This window comes from Nannospalax galili, unplaced genomic scaffold, assembly GCF_000622305.1.
Source record: "Nannospalax galili isolate Female #2095 unplaced genomic scaffold, S.galili_v1.0 scaffold182, whole genome shotgun sequence".
Lineage (NCBI taxonomy): Eukaryota > Metazoa > Chordata > Mammalia > Rodentia > Spalacidae > Nannospalax > Nannospalax galili.
Window position 1 is genome coordinate 2,868,364 of NW_008348662.1, and position 22,767 is coordinate 2,891,130.

At 44.1% G+C, this 22,767-nt stretch overlaps 1 protein-coding gene across 1 annotated transcript in view; it reads right to left on the reverse strand.

Moving 5' to 3' along the window:
• The window catches only part of Tbc1d8 (TBC1 domain family member 8), a 107,891-nt gene that overhangs the window by 2,705 nt on the left and 82,419 nt on the right, over positions 1-22,767 (reverse strand). Inside the window, exons 9-19 of the mRNA XM_008845880.3 lie at positions 21,443-21,593; positions 18,331-18,545; positions 17,070-17,187; positions 14,309-14,594; positions 13,432-13,561; positions 13,181-13,279; positions 12,509-12,577; positions 6,733-6,973; positions 6,164-6,229; positions 593-682; positions 113-210 (exon numbers count right to left, since the gene is read on the reverse strand). Coding sequence (XP_008844102.1) covers positions 113-210; positions 593-682; positions 6,164-6,229; positions 6,733-6,973; positions 12,509-12,577; positions 13,181-13,279; positions 13,432-13,561; positions 14,309-14,594; positions 17,070-17,187; positions 18,331-18,545; positions 21,443-21,593 — 1,563 coding nt within the window. The remainder of the gene's footprint in view (positions 1-112; positions 211-592; positions 683-6,163; positions 6,230-6,732; positions 6,974-12,508; positions 12,578-13,180; positions 13,280-13,431; positions 13,562-14,308; positions 14,595-17,069; positions 17,188-18,330; positions 18,546-21,442; positions 21,594-22,767) is intronic.

Sequence of the window (22,767 nt, forward strand, 5' to 3'; positions counted from 1 at the left end):
AACAAGCCCAGAAATACTGAGCTTTGGAAATAAATGGACCCAAGCTTAGCAGGTTAATTCATCTGACAAATTACCAAAATGGTTCATTTTCTTCCCAGAAGAAAGTTATTACCTGGCTCATTTTGGGCAGCTCTTTCTCTGTTTTATCTTTTTCTTTGGCTAAATCCTTAATCATCTGCTTGAGCTGTTTCTGATAATCAATTGTGTCACCTTGAGACAAAGGAAAACAGTTTAAAATCTATGAAAGCAAAAGGGAAATAGGAAGGGATAGTAAGGGAAGGAGGGATTCCACTAAGTAAATTTCATAGGAAACTGATAAGCAAGAGCTCGCATTGAAGACAGTTTTACAATCCACTGCAGATCTCTAGTTTAATAGGGTTTCCTGCTAAAAAAGAGCCTTGTTGAGCAAAGATACAGAAAGAACTCTGTGGACAAGGGACAGTCATAGCAACACTTCCATGTGAAAGGCAGCCAGCCACTGGCTCAATGGTAATTCATAGGACAGGGAGGGACAGGCAGCTAGGAGAGCAGTGAGGATAACCGGAGGGGCACTGCAGGGCAGGCTTGGGGCAGACAGTGAAAACATACGTACCATTGGGCTTCCCCAGTACCAGGGGCCTTGACGTTGACAACAGTGGATTCTTCAAAGGTGACTGGCTGTCTCGGTCATTTTCAGTGAGTGCTTAAAAGAAAAACATTTAAATTGGACACTTTCTATGTAGCCAAAATTGACTAACTTCTAAGGCAAGAAAGAACTGAAGGCCAAGCCAGCAACTCTTATTTGGGTTGCAAAGTCTGCAAGAGCCCATAAACCTAAATGCAAAATAAATAAAATGATCCACATGTATGTGGATGCCATTGCAATTAACATGCAAATTCATACGAGGACACTGCTGATGCTGACCTGGAAAAACATGGCAATAAACCCTTTCTGTGATGCTAAAAATAAATGTCTTAAGTCCCTCAGTGGCATAATAACTGGTAATTATTTAAACTTCGTGACAATTATTTCTCTTTAAGAGTTATTTTTAAGCCTTGAATTCCAAGCAGCATCATATTCTGAGTTTTCTTGAAACACTAAAAAATACCAGAAGCCCCACACACTACTGGCATGAATGTAAAATGGTTTGGATACATTGGAAAACAATTTGGCAGATCCTCAGAAAGTTAAAGAGAGCTACTGTTTAATCAAGAAATCTCAGTATAATCTACCCAAGAGAACAGAAATCGTGTTCACACTAGGAAGTACATGGAAGACCCCAGCAGCCAATGAATAAACAATGGTGTACCCACTCCACTTGCCTGAGAAGTCCAGAATAGGAAAAGCTGTGGCAGGTTAGGAGCGACAAAGGCTAAAAGTAAGGGTAAGGGGTTTCCTCTTGGGATGATGGACAGGTGATTATAGTGACCCTGGCACAACCGAGCTCGCGAAACCAAGGGGCCTCTTAGGTGAAGGACTTGCATGGCATATGACTATAAAGCTATTACAAAATAACAGTTATCAGGGTTGACAAAGACCGTCATTTTAAAAGATTGGAACTTACTAATGATCCCTTCACTGAGAATAAAGCTAAGAAAATTCAGTTGTGATTTAAGAAATTTCCAGAAGATGGCACCAAACCTTTCATAAGCAACAACTATTGGGAGGTAGGTTTGTGGGTGTAGGAACTAGGTAGGATTCTTTTTCTGGTGTTTAGACTGTTCCTAGACTGTTTCTAACTTGCCTAAGATAAATTCTATGTAGAATAGTGAGTCCACTCAGAAACTGAACAGGAGGAAAATTATAAACCCTGAGGCAGGCAGAATGGAAATGTGTTTTGCAGGATATCCACTGGGATAGTAAAAGAGCCTGCTCCCGAAGGGAGAAATACATATACGAACCCTAAAATAACCCTAGTGGAAGAACCACGCATACAGCTGTAAGTACCTGGAGAACAGAGAACAGCAAATAACTCTGAGTAGGTGAGTGTCATTTTAGGGTTCTGTAGCTCAATCTTAAGAATGAGTGTTTCAATTCTTGGAGAGGGTTCTTCATCCTGGCTAGATTGGTGAGATTTCCTCAATTAATATTTGGTCCTTAGAGCAATGTAGGCAGGATGCTTCAGTTCCTGCTAGGCTGACTTTTTTTTTAACATTTTAAAACTAGGAGTTTCTAGTTAACGTCAGTATGCTTTCCTAGGATAACCATAAGAAAAGCGAGGAGCCAGTGTGGTGGGTGTGCATCCCATACTGTTAGACAAACAGGAAGGACAACATGCTTTATCTTACTCTCAATGTTAGTTTCAAACACATCTCATTCCATAATGCTGGAGAGGTTTATTTCCTGTGAATCTCTGATGATGTATCAATCAGTGTTTATCCTATCTGCAGACAATCTCCAACTGTGCTGCACAGATTTGGAAAGCAGATCCATTCTAACTAATTAATCATTCTAACTCCAAGGGGATAAGTATTAATAAAAAAGAGTAAACATTACTGAAGTCTTACCATAATTGAAACTTTTGCATTAGTTTTCATGTTTCTATTGAATTGGCTACATGCAATTCCTGATTAGGACTTTTGGATGACCTCAAGAGATGGTCATCAGCGAGAGCTACTTGGACAAGATGGTAGAAGCAAGCAGCATTTTTCTCTGATTGCAGTAAAGTCCTTTGGTGGTGGTTTTTTCCTTTGCTGTTAATTTGTTTTGAGACAGAGTATCTGTATGTAGCCCAGACTGGCCTCAAAATCCCTCTTACCTCCACTTTCTGAGTGTAAAGTAACAGGCATGTGCCACCACTGTCTGCACAGTACTTTGCTGTTACTGAGGATTTGAGTGATTTAGACACAGTGCACCAGTTCCTCTCTTTTTCTCACTGACAAAGGAAATATTAGCATGTTTTGGGCTAAATTGAATAGATTTTGAGTATAATCATTTTCTCATATCAAGTGTTTCAAAATAAAAAGCTCAAATTTCCTGGCAAAATGGCAAACTAGAAACTGCCTCTACATGGCCTGGTCAAGAAGCGTTGATGTTCACCAAGCCCACATGGCTGCAGTTATCAGCTCCCCGGGGAGGGAAGCATGTGTCTATGCTTCATCCCTTCTTACATATATGTAATCTTGTTTTCAAACTTGCTCATCATTGGAATTTAATTTTCCTGCCCTTTTATCCTACTCTTATTTTTTCTAGTTTCTTGCTCTTCCCTTTTCCCCTCTGTAAAACTTCTACACCTCTTCTTTCTCCTTGCTTTTAACTTTGCTTCCGTCTTTCCCCTTCCCTGCCTTCATCTCATTTATTATTTCCATGTTTAAATAATTCTTAACTTCATTATACAGTCTACAGTAGTTGTGCCATTTTCTATTCTGTGGTCACTGATGATGTATTAGCAGGCTTTAGTCAATTTAATGTATCCCTATATCTTCTACGAATTGAGGGTTCAAGAGAAGAATCCTCGATAGGAAGATCCCAACTAAACCTGGGAAAGGTATCAAACCAACAGATGTGCACATCACAACACAGAAACACAAGAAACAAGAAAAAACAAGGCACATGGCTCTTCCAAATGATAATGCCTCAAACAGTGAATTCAAAGATACTGACACGGGTAAAATGCCAGATAAATATTTCAAAAGCTTTCTGTCTGCTGCCCAGCTAGCTCTTACAGTGCTGGAAGGTGCTATGCAAGCTGCTGGAGAAAACTGTCAGCAGCAGTCTTGCTCTGTTGTAGACCCTGCATGCTATACTACCAACTGCCCGACAACATGTGCCCACTGGTGCAACAGTAGCATGACTAGGGATAAAGAACTGCTTTCTGACTGGACCAGAGACCTACTCCATCAGAGGGAATTCACCTCTGGCATTGTAAACCTGACCAAAAAAAAGGTCCATAGTTGTAGAAGACATAGTCCCAAGTGAAGAAGCTGCTTCTCGTTTAGCTAAATGCACATAATGTAACTGTCAAGTTGCCTTCTAAATACTGTTTATGCCCACAGAATACTGCTGCTGTCAGCTGTCCACAGAAAAGCTGCTTTCTGCAGTGGACAGTGGTTACTGCAGAGGTTCATAATGGTCAAAGTACTGAGAACAGGACTTTTGGAATGCTCAGTCCTAAAATTACATCTATATCACTCCCTCCAAAGCTCGGGGAACACTGAAGAAGAGGGAATGGAGAGCAAGGAGGGGAGGAGTGCTGTGCAACCTGACACGCCCGTGGCATTCTTGCACTCTCAGCAGCTGTGATTACCTGCTTTAAGACCTGCACAAGACTGGGTCCATTAACATGGGGTGGGGGTGCTCACAAGGCTCAACCACCCTGAGGATCTATGGGCAGTTAATGGTTGCTGGGTGGGGAAGAGACATATTCTTCATGGTGTAGACACTGGTAAGGTGTCTGTGCTGTAAATAACATCTCAGGCATGCTTCTAGAAGAAACTAATTAAAATCATTGTCACCAGAAAAAAAAAAAGAAGATAAACTAATTAGGAAGAAAAAAAGGCTCATCAGGAATGGGAGAGGATGAAAGGTTACTGGACTGAATACAATCAAAATCGTGTGTAAGAAATGTCATAATGGGGGGCTGGAGAGATGGCTCAGCAGTTAAGAGCACTGGCTGCTCTTGCAAAGGACCTGGGTTCGATTCCCAGCACCCACATGGCAGCTAACAACCATCTGTAACTCCAGTTCCAGGGGATCTACCACCCTCTTCTGACTTCTGCAGGCACTGCACAACATGGGTGCACTTACATGTAGGCAATACACTCATAAAATAAAAATAATAAAATACAAAAAAAATGTAATGAAGCTCATTGTATATAATATGCTAATAAAAAGTTTAAAGCTCTATAGCAAAATCGCTTAATAAACTCCAATAGCTTCACTAAAAAAGGAAAAGTTTTCTGGTAAAAATAACAAGTGACTTCAAAAAGGGCAGAAATGAGCTGATGAAGTCAATCCAGGATATGGAAAGGAAAGTCAGCAACAGAGAAAAGGTAAGCAAAATGGATCAGAAAATCAGCAATGAAGATGAAAAACTTCAGCAAGGAAATTAAGATTTGGGGAAATAAAAAAGAGGGGCTGGGATAGTGTTTGCCAGGCAAGCATAAGGACCCAAGTCCAAATACTCAGAACCCGGTGCTAGAGCACATCTACAACCCTAGTGCTCCTTTGGTGAGATGGAACGTGGAGACAGAGTCCCTAGAAGCTAACAGATCAGCGAACCTGGTGGATGCAGATGCCAGCAACAGAGACCTCTCTGAAACAAGGTAGAGGGCGAGGACCGAAAACTAAGGCTGTCCTCTGACTCCCAGGTGTGTACACCCCCTTCTGTCTGCAATAAATAAAAGCTTCAAGAACACAGAAATATTGGAAATGAAAAGCTCAACCAAACAAAAAGCTAGTGGAAAACATCACCATCAGATACAACCAAGTAGAAAGCACCTCCAGGATGGAGCATGAAGAAGAAATACTACATCCAGACATCCATAAAGAAAAAAAAATTACAGCAGAAAATTCCTTAAATCTAGAGAAAGAAATGGACATCCAAACCCAACAGGCAGTTAGATAGAACTCAAAATAGACAAGACCAGAGAAGAATTTCTCCATTACATTACAGTCAAGATGTCAAAAATTTAAGCAAAGAGATATTAAAAACTATAAGAGAAAAACACCAACTGATCTACAAAGAAGAGACATCTGAATGATATCAGATCTCTTATCAGCAACCTGAAAAGCCCAGAAAGTATGGAATACATTTCATGTCCTGTTAGCATGGGCTAGCAGAATTAATACTGCAAAAATGGCTGTTTTAATGAAACCTACACATTTGACAGAATCACCATCAAAATCTCAATGCTAAAGGCCCCACGATACCTTATCTCAACTTAACTCTACAGAACCATAGTATCAAAAACAGCATGATACTAACACAAAACAGACATACAAACCAATAGATAGAATAAAGAACCAAGAAATAAATCCATACAGCTACAACCAACCTTCAACGCATGGGCAAAAACATACTGGGAAAGACAGCCCCTGCAACAAATGGTGCTGGGAAAACTGGGTATCCATACGTAGGAAAATGAAACTAGAAATTTAAAATTAGTGGGTCAGCGTCATGCACAAAGCTGACCTTGTACTGAAACAGAGCCCTGCCCGATTGTCCTACTGGGACTTTCTTACCTGGTGGGATATGAAGCCTGTATAGCAGCTTAATTTTCTCATTCATTTCTCCATTGTACATGATATCTGAAAAATATTAAGAGAGAGAAACTGTCATGGCTCAAGTTCACAGTGGGCCATTGCTTGCTGCTCCCAAGGCCCTCACCCAAAATACACCTCACGTTAGAGATGAAAATGTCAAGAGCCATGAGTTATAAGACAGCACCATGAATGTTGTCTGAGCTACAGGGCAGCACCATGGATGTTGTCTGGCCTTGTACTTTTCAAAGATTTTGATTTTATACAGATGGTTTAGAGATATGGCTCCCAACAAGCCATGGTCACACCCTGGGTACCAAGGAGATGGAGTCCGTGACCTTGTATGTTGAAAGCCCGAGTCTCTCCCCACTCCCTGAGGGGAGTGCAAGGGTAGCCCGGAGAGGAGCCTGCAGAACAAAATTGTAAAATCACATAATATGTCAGGCAGCAAGCTGCAGACACACTGTATGGATCTGCCTGCTCTAGCAGTCCACCTTGTGTTCACAAACACACCCTAATCAACTCACTGCAGTGAAGACCTGCAGTCATACCTAGACAGCTCACAAAGGCCTTGAACTCCATGAGCTGGTCCATGTTGTCATCCAGTAGCCTGAATGTTCTCTCAGCAAGGATCTCCGTATGGGCTCCACAGGTCCATGGTGAGACCAGCTGGAACAGGTGTGCAAACTGCCGGGCATCGATGCGGTACTGCTCAGCATAGGGCCTGCTGGGGTCATGACGCAGGGCCATGGGCCTGGGCTGCTCCCAGTAGCAGCTCATCATGTGAGCTCTCTTAAAATGGGAGGGAAGAGAAGAGTTGAGTCAGACCCCCAGGTACCTTGGGAGGCTGCACACTTAAAAGGTGAAGCCGGCACAGCCTTCATGGCTGCTTTGCCTCGGAAAGTGCTGCTTATAGAATAGCAGTGCTACAACAGGACAGAGAAGAGGCTGTCACCACCTCCCCCAAGTCAGGCATGTGAATATGTTTCCTTGTTATTCTCACCCATGTGAATATGCAATTTTGGCTTCATTAAAATGTTCTTATTGTGGTAAAATATACATGACATGAAATTTATCATTTATCCAGTTTTAAATTGTAGCTCAGCTGACATGGTTTTAATTGGGAAGACAATTTTTATTCTGATTATTGTCACTAAAAATCCTTATTTGAAAATCAGAAAGGACAATCAAATCAACAGAACCTCAAAGAGCTAGTAGTACTGGCTGCCTGGAGGGCTGGAAGATGAGGTGCAACCAGGGGCAGGGGCCCGACTTCCTACTGCTTTCTTTTTATATTTCTGAATTCTGACCATGAATATATTAAAACTTTAATTTTTTTTAAAAAAAGAGGCACAGTCAAGTCCTGGAAATTCACCAAAAACTAAAACAATCAGGCTGGAATGGTGGCTTAGTGGTTAAGAGCATTGACTGCTCTTGCAGGGGACTTGGGTTGGTTCCCAGCACCCACATGGCAGCTGGCAACCATCCATAACTCCAGTTCCAAGGGATCCAACACCCTCTTCTGACCTCCGTAGGCACTGCATGCATGAGTGCACTAACATACATGCAGATGAACACTCATACACATAATTTTTTTTTAATTAAAGCAATCAAAACTGGGGTCTGGAGAGATGGCTCAGGGGTAAGAGCACTGGTTGCTCTTCCAGAGGACCAGGGTTTGGTTCCCAGCACCCACATGGTAGCTAACAACCATCCATAACTCCAGTTCCAGGGGATCCAGCATCCTCTTCTGGCATCCACAGGCATTCCATGACATGGGTGCACTTTCATACATGCAGGTAAAACATACAAACTCATAAAATAAAATAAAATAATTTTTTAAATTGGCCCCATTGAAGAGAACAGTCCAGTCTCTTTAGATAAAACATCTGAACAAATCTCAATTGGCAAAATCCTGATGCCCTTTTTAATGGGGCGAAACAAGTGTCAATGCTGCAAGGGAAGAGATCACTGAGATCAGATTCTATAAAGAGCCAGTACAAGATCATTAGATACAACACAATAACTTTTAAGTGTGGAAGAAAACTCTTAATAAAATAATGTTTTTAAAAAGTGAAGGCACAGGATAAAGCTCCATGTATATTTACACACAGTACCACAGACCTATAAAATGGCTGTCAAGGACCTGAATTAAAATGAAATGCAGTTTTCTAAAAGACTAGGGAAAACTTTAAAAATCCACAATATCACATGCTAAGTGGGCATGAAGTATGGAGAGACTAGCCCTCCCGAACACTAGTGTGGAGACTATAATTGAAAAATCACAGCACTTTGGCAGTACTGACTTGTGGGAATAGGTTCTTTCCTTCTACCATTATGGGGCTCAAACTCAGATTGTCAGGCTGGAAGGCAAGCATCTTTACCTGATAAGCGACCTCGCTAGCCCAAGCCCTTGTTTCTGTTGTTTTTGCTTTGTTTTTGAGACAGGGTCTCATTTTCTAGCCCTGCATAGCTTCAAACTCTCGATCTTCCTGCCTCGGCCTCCCATGTGCTAGAAGTATAAATACACACCACCATGCCCAGCAGTCGCTTGTCTTTAATTGAAAGAATATCTAAAGAAGGTGGTCATCCTAGGCTTAGAAGAGGGAATGAAGTGAGGAAATGGACTTCAGCATGAATCTAACACGTAATTATAAAAGTGTTCCTATGTAGTACTCTTCTTTTAAAAAATATATTTATTATCTTTATTTTATGTATATGAATGTTTTGCTTGCATGTATGGCAGTGTATCATGTGCATGCAATGCCTGCAGAGGCCAGAAGAGGGTGCTATATCCCCTAAAACTGGAGTTACAGTTGTTAGCTGTCATGTGAGTGCTCTGGAAGAAGAGCAAATGTTCTTAACCACTGAGCCATCTCTCCAGCCCTGTAGTCCTTTTCTTAAGAAACTGAAATTATAAAAGGCCAAGTGATGCATGTAAAACCCAACTAGACAACAGGCCCTGAAGGATTTGATCTATATACAAAATCCACGAGGAGACTATCAGGTTAAGCGTGGCTCACACAGGCTCAAAATGGGGAGCCTCTGTCTGCACTACAGGATCAGACCCATAAACACCCTGCCCGCCACTGTAGTGGATTTCTTTTGGAAGTGCATTTGTTTTCGTTTCTTGTGCATGGTTAAGCCCTACATACACCAGAGGTATGGAGCTAATTACAAACAAGGAAACATCCTCTACAGGAAAGACAGAGATAAAAAACAATCTGTCAGTTCCCGCTTCTTTAAGTACACTTCCCTGTGAAATAAGAACAATGGTCAATATGTTAAAAATCATTTTTATTATGAACTTAAAGTTACCTTTTAAACTTTGGAAATTCAGATTTGTGATGTCTCCTATTTTCTCAGATTGAGAACAATTCGCCCTAAATAAATGAATGCTTTTCTAAGCTTTTAAAAAATTTCCTAGGTCCCTACTTAGTTTCTGATATTTTGGTGTCCTATATTACAGTCTGCTTCTCTACTGCTGCAACAAAACACTCTGATCAAAAACAGCTTGGGGAGAAAAGGTTTTATGGCATCGTATACTTAGAATTGACAATCCATCTTTGAGGAAAGTCAGGCAGGACCTGAAGCATGGACCATGGAGGAATACTGCTTACTGGCTTGCTCTCCTGGCCTGTGCTCAGTCTGCTTTCCTTTTAAGCAATAATAATTTGGCTGGGAGGTGATGGTGGGGGAGCTAGAGAGATAGCTTAGAGCTTCAGAGCACTTGCACAGGACCCCAGTTCGATTCCCAGCACCCACATGGCAGCTAACAACATTTGTAACTCCAGTTCCAGGGGAGCTGATGCCCTCTTCTGAACTCCATGGGCACTGCACAACACAGGTGCAGGCAATACATACATGCAGGCAATACACTCATACACAGAAAAATACGTGCAGGCAATACATTCATACACAGAAAATTAAAAAATAAAGTATTTTTTTTAAAGAAATTGGTTAAAGTAATAATACTTTTAAAAAAATTAACTGCCATACGTGCAGGCAATACACTCATACACAGAAAATTAAAAAATAAAGTATTTTTTTAAAGAAATTGGTTAAAGTAATAATACTTTTAAAAAAATTAACTGCTCAAAAGCACATTTAATACAGTAACTCCCCCCTTAGTTTCTCTGAATTTCTGCAGCATCACTTTGACTTGATTGTTCATGGGTCTATTTTATTTCCCACTTTTATTTTGCATTTGAAGTCTTTTTCCTTGGTAGATTTGTACACATCACTAGATGCCTCAAATTAAGTCAGACCTACTCTGACTCTACTTCCTACAGTGGAGAGACCATCCTCTCTGCCCCAGGGCTGTCTTCAACCCCCCCCACCTGACCCCTCAAGCATGTACCCTCGGGTGGACAAGGGAAAAGGAGGCACCCCCCCCTTCCCAGGTGCTACCATCCCAAACTGTCGAGGGTTCTAGGGCAAAAAAAGCAAGGAGACCTCTTGTCTCTAGATGGGGTGAGAAGAATAAATTGAGGAAGGAGATGTGGTATACTGTTGGCTCAAATGAAAGCTAACAGGCCTCTCCTCATCTTAACCAGATTGCCAGCTGAGGCTGGTACATGGCAACTGCTTAGAAATGCTTATTCCTCACATGCAAAAGTCAGGCTCCCAATTTTCTGTAAGGAAGGTAAAGTGCTTTCTTATAGAACACAGGACCACCTGCCTAAGAGTAGCACCACCCACAATGGGCTAAGCCCTCCCACATCACTCACCAATCAAGAAAATACCCACACAGACATGCCCACAGGCCAGTCCGATAGAGGAAATTACCCAATGAGGCGTCCTCTCCCCAGGTGTGTCAAGATATCAAACAGAACACTAATTTGTTTTCATACAGCAAAGGAAATGATGTTGTTTATGGGCAACACAGACCTGGCAGTTCTTGCCTCACATTCTGCTCCTTAGGACTGAAGCTTACCAGGAACCTCCTAACCAACAGCCCATTTCTGTGCCAGCTGGCAAAGCTCTCCTAACTTGTGGAGCACTCTGACAGAGCTCCTCTGCAGCAGCACCCTTGGGTGTTACTGCGAGTGCTGACTCTGACAATCGGCTCAGAAGAAAGGGGCTCAAAAGATGGCACCAGAGTAAGCCCTAGAAGCCTCTGCTACCTCCTCCCAGTCTTTGTAGGGTAGCAAGAGTCCACGAGTCTGCGTCTTCCCGTTTTCATGTACTGCCTCAAGCAAGAACACCATGAAAGTTGGGTGTGGTGATGCTCAATCATGCTCCCAGCACTTGAGCACCTGCAATGCTGGGGCAGGAAGATCAGGAATATAAAGCAGCATCAGCTACATAGTAAGTTCCAGGCCAGCTACATAAGACCTGGGGCTACATAAGACTTTGCTCAAAAGTAAGTAAATAAGAAATTTTTAAAAATCAAAAAGAAGAGTACTGCTAGGCCTGTGTCTAAAGACATGCTTTGCAGGGTGGCTTTATATAACAAAACCTAGAACTTCACTAAACAGCCAAGAATTGGAGACCTAGTTTGCTGTACTACTACCAGTATAACGAAGTTATTTTAAATGGAGAAGATCTGTGTATGGAGGAGGTACATGCCTATAATCCCAACTACTTTAGACACAGAGCAATCATAAGTTCAAAGCCGCTCTGGGCAACTAGTGAGACCCTGTCTCAAGTTTTTAAAATTTAATTTAAATGAAGTACAGTGCCCTTAAACCCCAACTGGAGAAAATTATACCCCAACAACACTGATAATAGTGACAATTACATGGTAGCATAGAAGAGTGCTGGTAACAACAGCAAGGAAAAAAATCTATGAAGCTGCTGGAAACCAGACACAATACAAAGATGTGTCTGTGTGCTGTGGGGCAGAAGCAGGAGTAATTTAGCATATCAGGTGATGATTTCAGTAAGGGCCACTGTTTCCTCTGGACTAGGAATCCACGTTCAGTGTAGAACAGTGAGGATGGGACCACAATATCAAAGCTTCTCCACCAACACAATCAATTAGGTGCAGGGGCCATACAAACGCTGCTGGGCTGCCCAGGGATCACACTAGCTCCTCCCTCCCATGTGCCAGCCTGAAGCTGGGCTCCAGGGAAGATCAACTATATACAAGAGGCACTGATCTGCTGACAGTGTTAGGGTGAAAGGTTTCTGGGTTAAAACAAGTAGGCATGTTAGCTCGAGCCTCTGCTACCAGAGAAGCATGTGACAGACACCCCCCCTCCCCCTGCCTCCAGGCAGCCACAGACCCCTCCAGGCAGCTGCAGGCTCACCTCAGGCAGGCTGGGCTCCTGAGCTGGGATCTAGCTCAAGGCCCAAGACCCCTCATCCCCTAGATTTCCATACCTTGAATAAGTTGTAGAGTTCCTCTAGGTCTTCAGGAAGAATGGAGACTTCTGGGATAACAACTCGAAGCTTAAGGAAAGAAGAAACAGTGACTAAGTGAATTCCAAGCCTACACTCTTAGGGATCAGAGAGAGGATGGTACTCTCCCTCCTGGTGGGAGGTACATGTGGCAGGCTTGTCTTAGAGTAATGTCTGCTCCTTTCCAGCACAAAGCTCTGGTTAAGCATCTTTCCAAGTTGTCTTTTCTTCAACCTCTTTCCGATTCACACACGGGGCTCTGAACGAACACATTAAGCTCTAATGGGGGTAGAAAAGCTGCAGAGACTCAGCATGGACAGCTGTTTCTGAATGACAATACTTACCGCAGACCACCTATCTGGGCATTTTGAACACCCTACTCCATCTACCACTAAACCATAGGTGTTATCTCCATTTTATAATCAAGGAAACAAGGCTCCAGATTGCAACTGCTCACAATCTGATTCTTAAAATCTCATCCTGTTTCTAAGAGACATCATGGCTACTAAGTGTTTAGTTAATGAGGGAGGGAATAAGGGAAAGAAACGGGAAGGAAAGAAGCTGTGCTGCTTATATTACACCACCAATGGGGGCCACACTTCCAGATTAGCTCTCAAATCCCATGAATCCCATTACAAGGTGTCCTCTGCTCACCACGTTCTGCTTTGTGGTGTCCTCGTGGCCTTGCAGGACCCTGATCCTGTGCTTGCAGCGCAGGTGCTCAATTTGTTCCACAGACTGGTCTCCAAATTTCTATAGGGATACAAGGGACCACTCAAGAGTCTGGTTGTGTCCAAAGGAAATGGGAAGTAGTCCAGAAACCCTCCCTCCATGTCTATATCCCAGGCACACTTCTGCCTCCAACTAGGAAGGGACTTGAGAGGATGGAGCAGGGGCTTCTGTACCTCATAGGAGTCCCGGATCAGGTCAGCAATATCGGTCACAGGATAGGGCTCTTGGTCGTCAGAGAAAAAGGCATGGTGGCTCCCAATAGGGGGCCCTGGGCTGTCTTCATTCTTAATGTGATCTAGAAACCTGAGCACACCCCACAGTTAAAGCCCACATCCACCCTCATCTGGGGACCACATTGCACCCACTATCTACATAGTATATGAGACACACCAACACCTGAAGGAAGGCTAGGCAGCAACTATTATGGTAACTTTAGAAAAAAAAAAAAGCCAGGCTTGTAGATTTAGGCTCAGCGTATTGATAGGCCATGAGATTCTCCAGTCAAGTCTACAAACTCTTTGTATGGTTTTAAGCTTCTAGCATATTCTGAAAAGAAACCACCTATTTAAGAGTCATTCTATTTAACCCTGGCTCCCAAAAACCCAGGTTCCAGTGCTCAACCTGGTGTGATTTTTCTGTTATCAAAGCTCACATGCCCCCATACTCAGTACCTGAGACCTCCAGCTGGCTACCTATACATGAGGTCAGCATTTCCTTGGTGGCTCGGTCCTGTACAAAGCCACTGTGAGTCCCTCTAGGACTCAAGATGTTTCATCTTCTTAGAAGACAAAAGCACTAACAGGCCTAATTCTCCCTGAACACTCATTTGGTAGAGTGAGAGAAGGCAGTACCCTTCCCTGAATCCCCGTGGCAGTGCCACATGGCAGACAGGCTCTGAGAGATCACAGAGGGACAGGTGGCAAGTGGCAGAGTGGAACAGAGGGTTCACAGATCTGGGGCACATGCTGCGGCCCCTGTGGTCTTCCAGGTGTCTCAGCTGCAACCTACTGCATGCCCAGTCAGCCCCAGGACCGAGTGGCCAGAGCCCACCTGCTGAGGATCATCAGGGCGTGGCCATCGTCCTTGCTGCTGCACAGCTCCTCTGCATTGGCTTCCAGCACTGCCAGCCCCAGCTGGAAAATGGCTTTTATCCCATCATAGAAGAAGCAGTCCACGACATTCACGGCGCTCTCCAGAGGCATGATGCTGAGGAACAAAGTCAGGAACCATGAGAGAGAGATGGATGCCAGTGCTGAGAGGTCATTCATGTGCTCCGCCAGCTCTGGGAGGTGCTCCCTGATGAGCTCCTCAAAAACAGACTGGTCCACCTGAGCCCCTGTGAAAGAAGAGCAGAAGCTGTGGTCAGGAAGGTGTATACTCTCTAAAGTCAACCCAAAATTCAGCTTACTCTAAGGTGACCAGAACAATGAAACACTAAATCCAGAAAAGGACTCATATTTAGTTCTGATTTTTGACGTTTTGATCAAGGTCATTTAATGAAAAGAACAGCCTTTTTAAAAAACACATCTGAAATGGACCGTAAACCTAAACATAAAAGCTCATACTATAGAACTTCTAGACAAAAATGTAGGAAAAAGGCAAAATATCTTAAAACATAGAAAGTACAAACCATAAAAAAACTAAAAATTGCTGTTCTTCAAAAGAAATCAACAAAATGCACGCTCCACACTTAGAGAAACCACTGACAATGCATCCACCTGAAAAAGATCTCAGATCTAAAACAAAGCATTCTTGCAGCTTTGTAAGAAGGTAACTAAAAAGAAGGTTTCTTTTTAGTAAGCTAAAGACTTAACCCTTAGCTGATAGTAAACACAAAGAAATATGTTCCAAACCATTAATCATTTGAGAAATGCAAACTAAAATCATAAAATTTCATTTCTAACACATCAGCATGGCTAAAATTAAAAAGACAACCCCAAATGTTAGCAAGGATACAGTAAATGGATCACCCTGCCAATACAAAATGTATGAATCCACTTTGGAAAACTGATAGTTAAAACAATATATATAAACCTATAATCCAGCAATAATCCTAGGGAAATACCCAGGAAAATATCAATATAGATTCATACAAAAAAATGCTTCTATATGAATATTCATTGAAACTTTTTTAATCACTGGCCCAAACTGGAAGCAACTGAATTCCCATTATCAGTCTGATGGTTAGCCTTGGTTGTCAACTTGACTGGATGTGAAATCAACTAAAATGAAAGCTGCTGGGCTCTCCTGTGAGGGTTTCTGTGGTCAGAGTATCTGATATGGGAAGACACATCCTAAATATGGGCAGCACCTTCTGGTGGCAACCCAGATAAAGGGGACATGGACCGACTTCTGCGTGCGTGCCTTCGCTCTTCTGGCAAGTCCCTCTACTCTGTTGTTGCCACTGCTGCATTCCTTTGCTGATATTAGAACCAGCTTCTTCAGGCTTCCAGTGTAAATGGAAAACCAGCAGCTCTCCAGGCCTTCAGCACTATATTGGGACTACTGAGATTCCCAGCCTCATGGACTGAGCAACTACTGGATTCTGGGCAGGTGGTCCTATAATGTATAAAAGCAGGCTGAGCACAGGCCAGAGGAGCAAGCCAGTAAGCAGCTCTCCTCCACAATCTTTACTCCAGGTTCCTGTACTAAGCTCCTGCCTTAGTAGCTTCCCTTGATGACAGACTGTGCTTGAAAGCCAAACAAACCCTTTCCTTCCCAAGTTGGTTTTGGTTAGTGTTTTTTTGTTTGTTTGATTTTTTTTTTTTCGTCTTTTTAGACAGAGTCTCCCTGTACCCCAATCTGGCCTGGAACTCACTATGTAGACCAGGCTGGCCTCAAACTCACAGAGATCCACCTGCCTCTGCCTCCCAAGTGCTGGGACTAAAGGGGTACACACCATGCCCGGCTTGGTCAGTGTTTTTAATCACAGTCATAGAAAGGCTAACCAGAACACCAGCTGAACCATCTCACTTTCCCTGCCACTCAAATCTTTTTTTAATATTTTATTTATTTTTATGTGTATGTGTGTATTGCCTGCATGTAGGTAAGTGCACCCATGTCGTGCAATGCCCGCAGAAGACAGAAGAGGCTGTTGGATCCCCTGGAACTGGAGTTATGGACAGTTGTTAGCTGCCATGTAGGTGCTGGGATTTGAACCTGGGTCTTCTGCAAGAACAGCTAGTGTTCTTAACCGCTGAGCCATCTCTCCAGCCCCAGCCACTCTAATCTTAAACAATCTCCACTTCTCATCTGTATTACTAAGAAGCATCCCTAAGATGTCACCATACATAAACATTGTACCACTTTCCTCCACTAGAAGGTTGCTGGACCACAGAAACAGTGCATATTCAAGTCTAAAGCATACTCAAGACCTGTTTCCAGTGTAGGCAGAGGAGCTAGAGATTCACAAAGATCCTTGCTATAGTTAAGATATGGTTCATTTTACCTGATCCCAATGTTTCCTATTTTAGAGGCTTGGTCTTCAAGAAGGTGTTACTCAGAGGTAGGGACTGGTAAGAGATTCTTAGGTTACTGGAACAAGAGGCAGTTTTTCTGACCAGGTTGTTATAAAAGGAGTAAGCAAGGCTTCCCCCAGCTCTCTGCTTCCTGGGGCTTCACTGAATTACCTGGTGCACTACAGTGCTACAATAGCATAGCGAATTCCCTGAAGTACTATAACTTCAAGTTGGATTGTATGTGTGCAGAAACTAACCGGGCAAAGCTGAGTTAGGATCAGGCCTGACAGTGACTGCCCTCCCCAGGCTCTGTCGTCAGATACAGAAGACGAGGGAGAAGGAAGTCAGTTTACCAATCACTCGGTGGTTGAAGTAATCAGGCAGCATCCTCTCACACACAGCAACCAGCAGCCAAAATGCTTCCTCCTCCTTGGCGTACAGCAGCAACACAGAAGTCAGGATGTTCATGGACTGCATGGAGGGTCACAGAGAAGACAGTTACTGCCCAGGCCACCTAGCCACAGAGACATTAAGAATTCACAAGCTGCTGGGCATGCCTTTGATCTCAATACTCGGGAGGCAGAGGCAGGTGGGTCTCTGTGAGTTCAAGGCCAGCCTGGTCTACATAGTGAGTTCCAGGACAGCTGGGGCTACAGGGAGACCCTGTCTCAAAAAAGACCATCAACACACACACAGAGAGAGGGGCGGGGGGCTGGTGGCTTGGAGTATAGCTCAGTGGTTAAGCACTAGATGCCTGAGGCCCTAGGTTTGAACCACAAAAACATACAAGTCCCAAGTGCTACACAAAGTACATCTTATAAGTAAAACAGTCAGCATTCCCCAGTCAGACTGACACCCAAAAGTGGAATGACCATGATACAACTTGGTCCTCACAGAAATGCCCAGATGAGCAATTAGCACCATTCAGTGTTGTCCCTACACAGGCTGGAATCAACTGTGATGTGGCATCAGGCTTAGAGCAACTACAGTTGTCTTCTGGATAGACGGACAGACAGACAGACAGACAGACAGACAGACAGACACACACACACACACACACACACACACACACACACATACTTCGTTCACTGGTTTTATTCACAGGAAAATGAGATCTTTTATCTCGAAATGTCAGAAGTTTCTTTGACTGAGGCTTCTGTTGGGTTTTTGTTGCTTTCATTTACTAAGTTTCTATGCTGTGCTTGCTGACTACATCCTTCCACATGGACTGGCTCATAGAATCTCATACTCCACTCACATTTCTTACAGGAAAGTGATGGGCCCATGCCATCCTTTCCTCCACAAATAGCCCGTCATTTCAATCCCTGGTGCTTCTGCAGAGGTCTCAATGCTCTTAACCCCACTCCATCTCTACCGTGCTTGAGACAGGGATGGCATCTGCCCTGTCCTGACAGAGACGCCCCATGTTCATTTCTCCTTTCAGGTACCGGGTCAGCCTGTATGCCTGGACAGGGTGATTTTCTTTGGCAATTATTTGTACACTGATTCTAGGAAGAGTCCTTAGGCCTGAATGGCTGGGAATAGAACAGAAGGTAAGGCCAGTCACCACACACAGACTGTGGGGCTCCCACATCTCCATGCACGGTGCCTCACCTGGCAGTATCCAATCTTGGGATTCCGGTGGGCATAGGCTGTCAGCACCCGCCTCAAAGCAGCAATGCCTGTTTCGTTCTGGAAGGCGGGGTGTTCAGGTAGTGAGCGGTGTAGGTCTCGCTCTATCTCCTCTGTTACCAGGCAGCATCGCCCCAGGGACTGCTCCACCAGATTCCCATAGTAGCCAGGGTGTGAGGCCAGGTCTGTCACTGCATCTAAGGGTTGGAAAGCAACGTATCAAAGAGAAGTGATTATCACAATGGCATCACTACCATGAAGGACTTGTCAATAAGGAACATGAAACATTATGAGACCAAACACAAAAACTTCACTTCAGTCAGGTAACCTGGTCCAAAAACAGTCAAAGTAGCTTTGCCAAGAATAAAGTTATATAAAAAGGGCAGAAAGCTCAGAGCTGAGCACAAACTGAGTATGCACAAGGACCTGGGTTCATTCAGTCTCCAGCACATTCCCCAAAGAAGCCAATTTATTAATAAGCTTTTAATAATCTCTGCTCCTCAGTAGTGGGGAGTATACACACATGTGCACATACCATAAGAAATTGTTGCCAGGCGTGGTGGCACATGCCTATAGTCCCTGCACTTGGGAGGTAGAATTGGGTGGATCTCTGTGAGTTCAAGGCCAGCCTGGTCTACATAGAGAGTTCTAGGACAGCTGGGGCTAGAGGGAGACACTGTGTCAAAAAAAAAAAAAAATCTAAAAAAGAAAGAAAGAAAAAAAGAAAACTGTCATGCACCTATGTGCAAAGCACATGAGAAAGCACAACCCGAATTAAGTGAGGCTAAGAAACCACTGGTAGGAAGCCCGCAGCATCCACATACCACTCTGAAGAAGCAACCCAGAACAGGATGGCCGTCCACCCCAAGAGGCAAACCCCAGGCTTCAGCTGGGCAGACGGTAGCGAGGGACAAATGACTGGTGGGTGTGAGAAGTCTATCACTCACCAACGTGCCTCAGAACATACAAGGTGAGGCTCCAAGGAGAGGGACAAAAATGTGCCTAATTCTGCCTAAAGGTTAGGTAAGGTTTGAAATTCTGATGAGTAAAAATACCCTCCACCTCAATTCCCTGTTGCAGTGACCAATGCTGATTCCATCACCATAGAGGCTCTCATATGTAATAAGGCATTTCTACTAGTGGCTGGCAATTACTTACACACTAACATAACCTTATCACCAGGGCAAATATGCTAGCACTAGGGAAAGACAGTCCTTCAAGAACCAATGGTCCTATATTCCATGTGAAAACACAGTTCTACCTGAACAGCATTTGTTTCTGTATGCTAAAGTGACCCAGAGAAATGTGGCTGACAGTAGTAATAGGCGTCGCCCTTGGGGGTGGGATCAGAGCAACGTTATTCCCTTTGCTCACTCCTCTATGTGTGACAAAGGAGGGCTTCCATGGTGTGTCTGCAGCAGGCGGAGAAACAGGAGAGTTGATGACTACACAGGATGGGTGAGGCAATGGTAGAAGAAGCTTGAATGGACATGGATCAAAGCTGAGGCCATGGAGCTGCTGCAAAGAGATTTGTGGCCAGGCGTCTTGGGCAGGAAAGGGGCATGGTCAGGTTGTTAGGGAGGGGTTAATGAGGCAACAGAGGTCAGTGGCAAGAAGCAGCTGTGAGAAAAGCCAAGAGAAGGCCCCAGGTCCAAAAAGGGAGAATGGGAACAGAGTAGTGCCCAGGCAGTGCCTGTAGGAGCCTCACTGGTGACCAGAGCACGGCAGGCCTATGTGGGGAAGCAGTCCCTTGCCATGCACCTGATAACAGCAAAGGTCACACCAGATGGCAGGGCCTTCCCTTCCTGCCCTTGGCCTGGCACCTTTGCCTAGCAGGACAGAACCATTCACAGTGGACAGGGAGAAGCCTGCTCCTACTCCCTGCATGCTCACAATGCTTCTAGAGAAGCTGGGTCCATTTCTCAGCCCATCCCTAAGTAAACATCCTAGTGAGAAACTCTGAGATGATACCCAGCAGCCACAGAGGGAGGACCATCAGCCTGCTGAGATTGGGGATCCATCACTGATGGGTCAGGTGGTGTAGGAAGAGGAAAGGGGACAGAAGAATCCACAATTGTGCTTCTTTGGGGTACAGTATTTCCAGTGAAGGAATGACCAATAGAAACTACACTGAGCGGGGCTAGAAAGATGGCTCAGTGGTTAAGAGTACTGGTTGTTCTTGCAGAAGACCTGGGTTTGAATCCCAGCACCCACATGGCGGCCAACAACCATCCATAACTCCAGTTCCAGGAGATCTGACACCCTCTTCTGTCCTCCATGCGTACTGCATGACATGGGTGCACTTTCCACACATGTAGACATAACACTCATACATATAAAATAATTTTTTTTAAAAATGAGAGAGAAACTACATTGAGGAATTCATTCAACACTACAGCCAGTCAGCAATGTGTGGTTTTTAATCTAGTCTATTTGGGGGCTCACGTTCTATAAAGACACCATTTCCAAGGAATTCTTTTTCATAACCCAGCTGACCTCAAACTCACTATGTAGCCAAGGAAAGCCTTTAACTTCAGATTCTCCAGCCTCCACCTTCCATGCTCGGGTTACAGGCGTGTGATACTGAGGACCAAACCCAGGGCTTTGGGTATCCTAGGGCAAATACTCTACCAACTGAGCTACATACCCAGTCCTCACTTCCAGAGAGTTAAAAAAAAAAAAATTCTTAGCACTATGGACAGATTTACAATTTGAGGATGGAAGAGGCAGGGTGGGACATGAGATAAAATCTTGCTATGTAACCCAAGTTGGCTTGGAACTTTCAAACCTGCCCCAACCTCCCAAGTGTTGGGATTATAGGCACAAGCCACCATCATCCAGCTCACAAAGTCATGGTTAAAGGAGAAGAGATCATAGTGTCAGACCTCACGTTCCTCAAAGAGGCACCACAGTCACTTGACTGAGGACCCAGCACTAACCAGTTAATGTAGCAAGGGCTCCCAAATCTGCACTGGGAATTTATAGAAAGAATCCAAAGACGGAGGACTTTGTCTGTGCATGCTGCTCACAAAAGGCCTGTTCCAGAGTCCACTCCGAAGATAACACAAGGCTCATTGAGCATGCCAAGACTCACCTGAGAAAAGGAGCCACAGCTTTCCACGCAATGACTCAGGGATCCCCATGGCCACAAGCTTCCGGATCTTCTCTGTGCGAAACATACACACAGTCTTGCCGTACTCCACAAAGTGGTCATTCCACAGGCTGATTTTTATCTGCTCTCGGGACTAGAAACAGAAATGTTTGCTAATGTGCCCAGAAGCCACCATAGTGCACCCAAGATCCAAGATGGCACAAATAATGCCCCCCACCCATTTACCAGGGACCAACAGGGACAGGCAGCAACAACAGTATTCACACAGCAAACATGTTTGAGCCTCTGCTAGGCGCAAAGGATGCTAGAATGAATGACAGAGCTCCAGCCCTCCCAGAAGCCAAGTGGAAACAGCTATGCAAAAAACATCCAATTTTCCTGGCAAGATTGGTTAAGACAGACATGTCCTCCCCAGGACTAAAGCAGCACAAACTGGATCGGAGAGTGGGGCACAGTGGGGAATCTCAGGCAAAGTTTCTGTGGGATGTTGATATGGAGCCAACTGCTAAAACACAGGTCTGCTCCAAGGATAGTGGGAAGCAAGAGACATCATAATGGGCCCTGAGCTTCCTGACAGACAAAGGGAAAACTGAAACCTCAAAAAATTGTTCTCATCACTGGAAACAAGGAAGCCGCCTTTTCTCTAAGCAACTGAAAATCCATTAAAATGATTTCCACCTGGCAGGAATATTTAGGGCCTTTTATAAGATATTTACAATTACTCTTAATAATTACTGTCCAACAATGTAATATATTCATAAAGCCAACATTTTCATGCACTTAGTCAATAAGAATTCATTGATTACTGAGACAGTTGGATGTGGATTTTTAAAAGCCCACAGGTGATGGTGATTCAGGAGCCTTGGCGATGAGCAGTTGGCAACGAGGCTTGGAGTCACTACTTGGTCCTGTGGCTACAGGGCGGCTTCCCACCTGCATAAAGCTTAAAGCTCAATTTCTAGTCTGTTTGCCAACAATACATGACTCTGCCTCTTATTTTCCCTATAAAGAAAAAGAAACTATAAACGTAGCAAAAATAAGAGCTGGGAAAATGGCTCACTGAGTAAGAGCACTTCCTATGTAAGCATGAAGACACGAATTTGAATCCCCCACACCCACAGAAAAAGCCAGGAATCTCAAGTTTTGGGGCAGAGACAGGCAGATCCCAGGAGCTTGAGGGCCACCCAGATTAGCTCAAACAGCAAACTTCCAGTTCACTGAGAACCTTGTGTGAAAGGGCAAGGTGGGGGGTAAAGAGAAATCACCTAAGAGGAACATACAGATGCCCTGGCCAACAGAAGATTTGC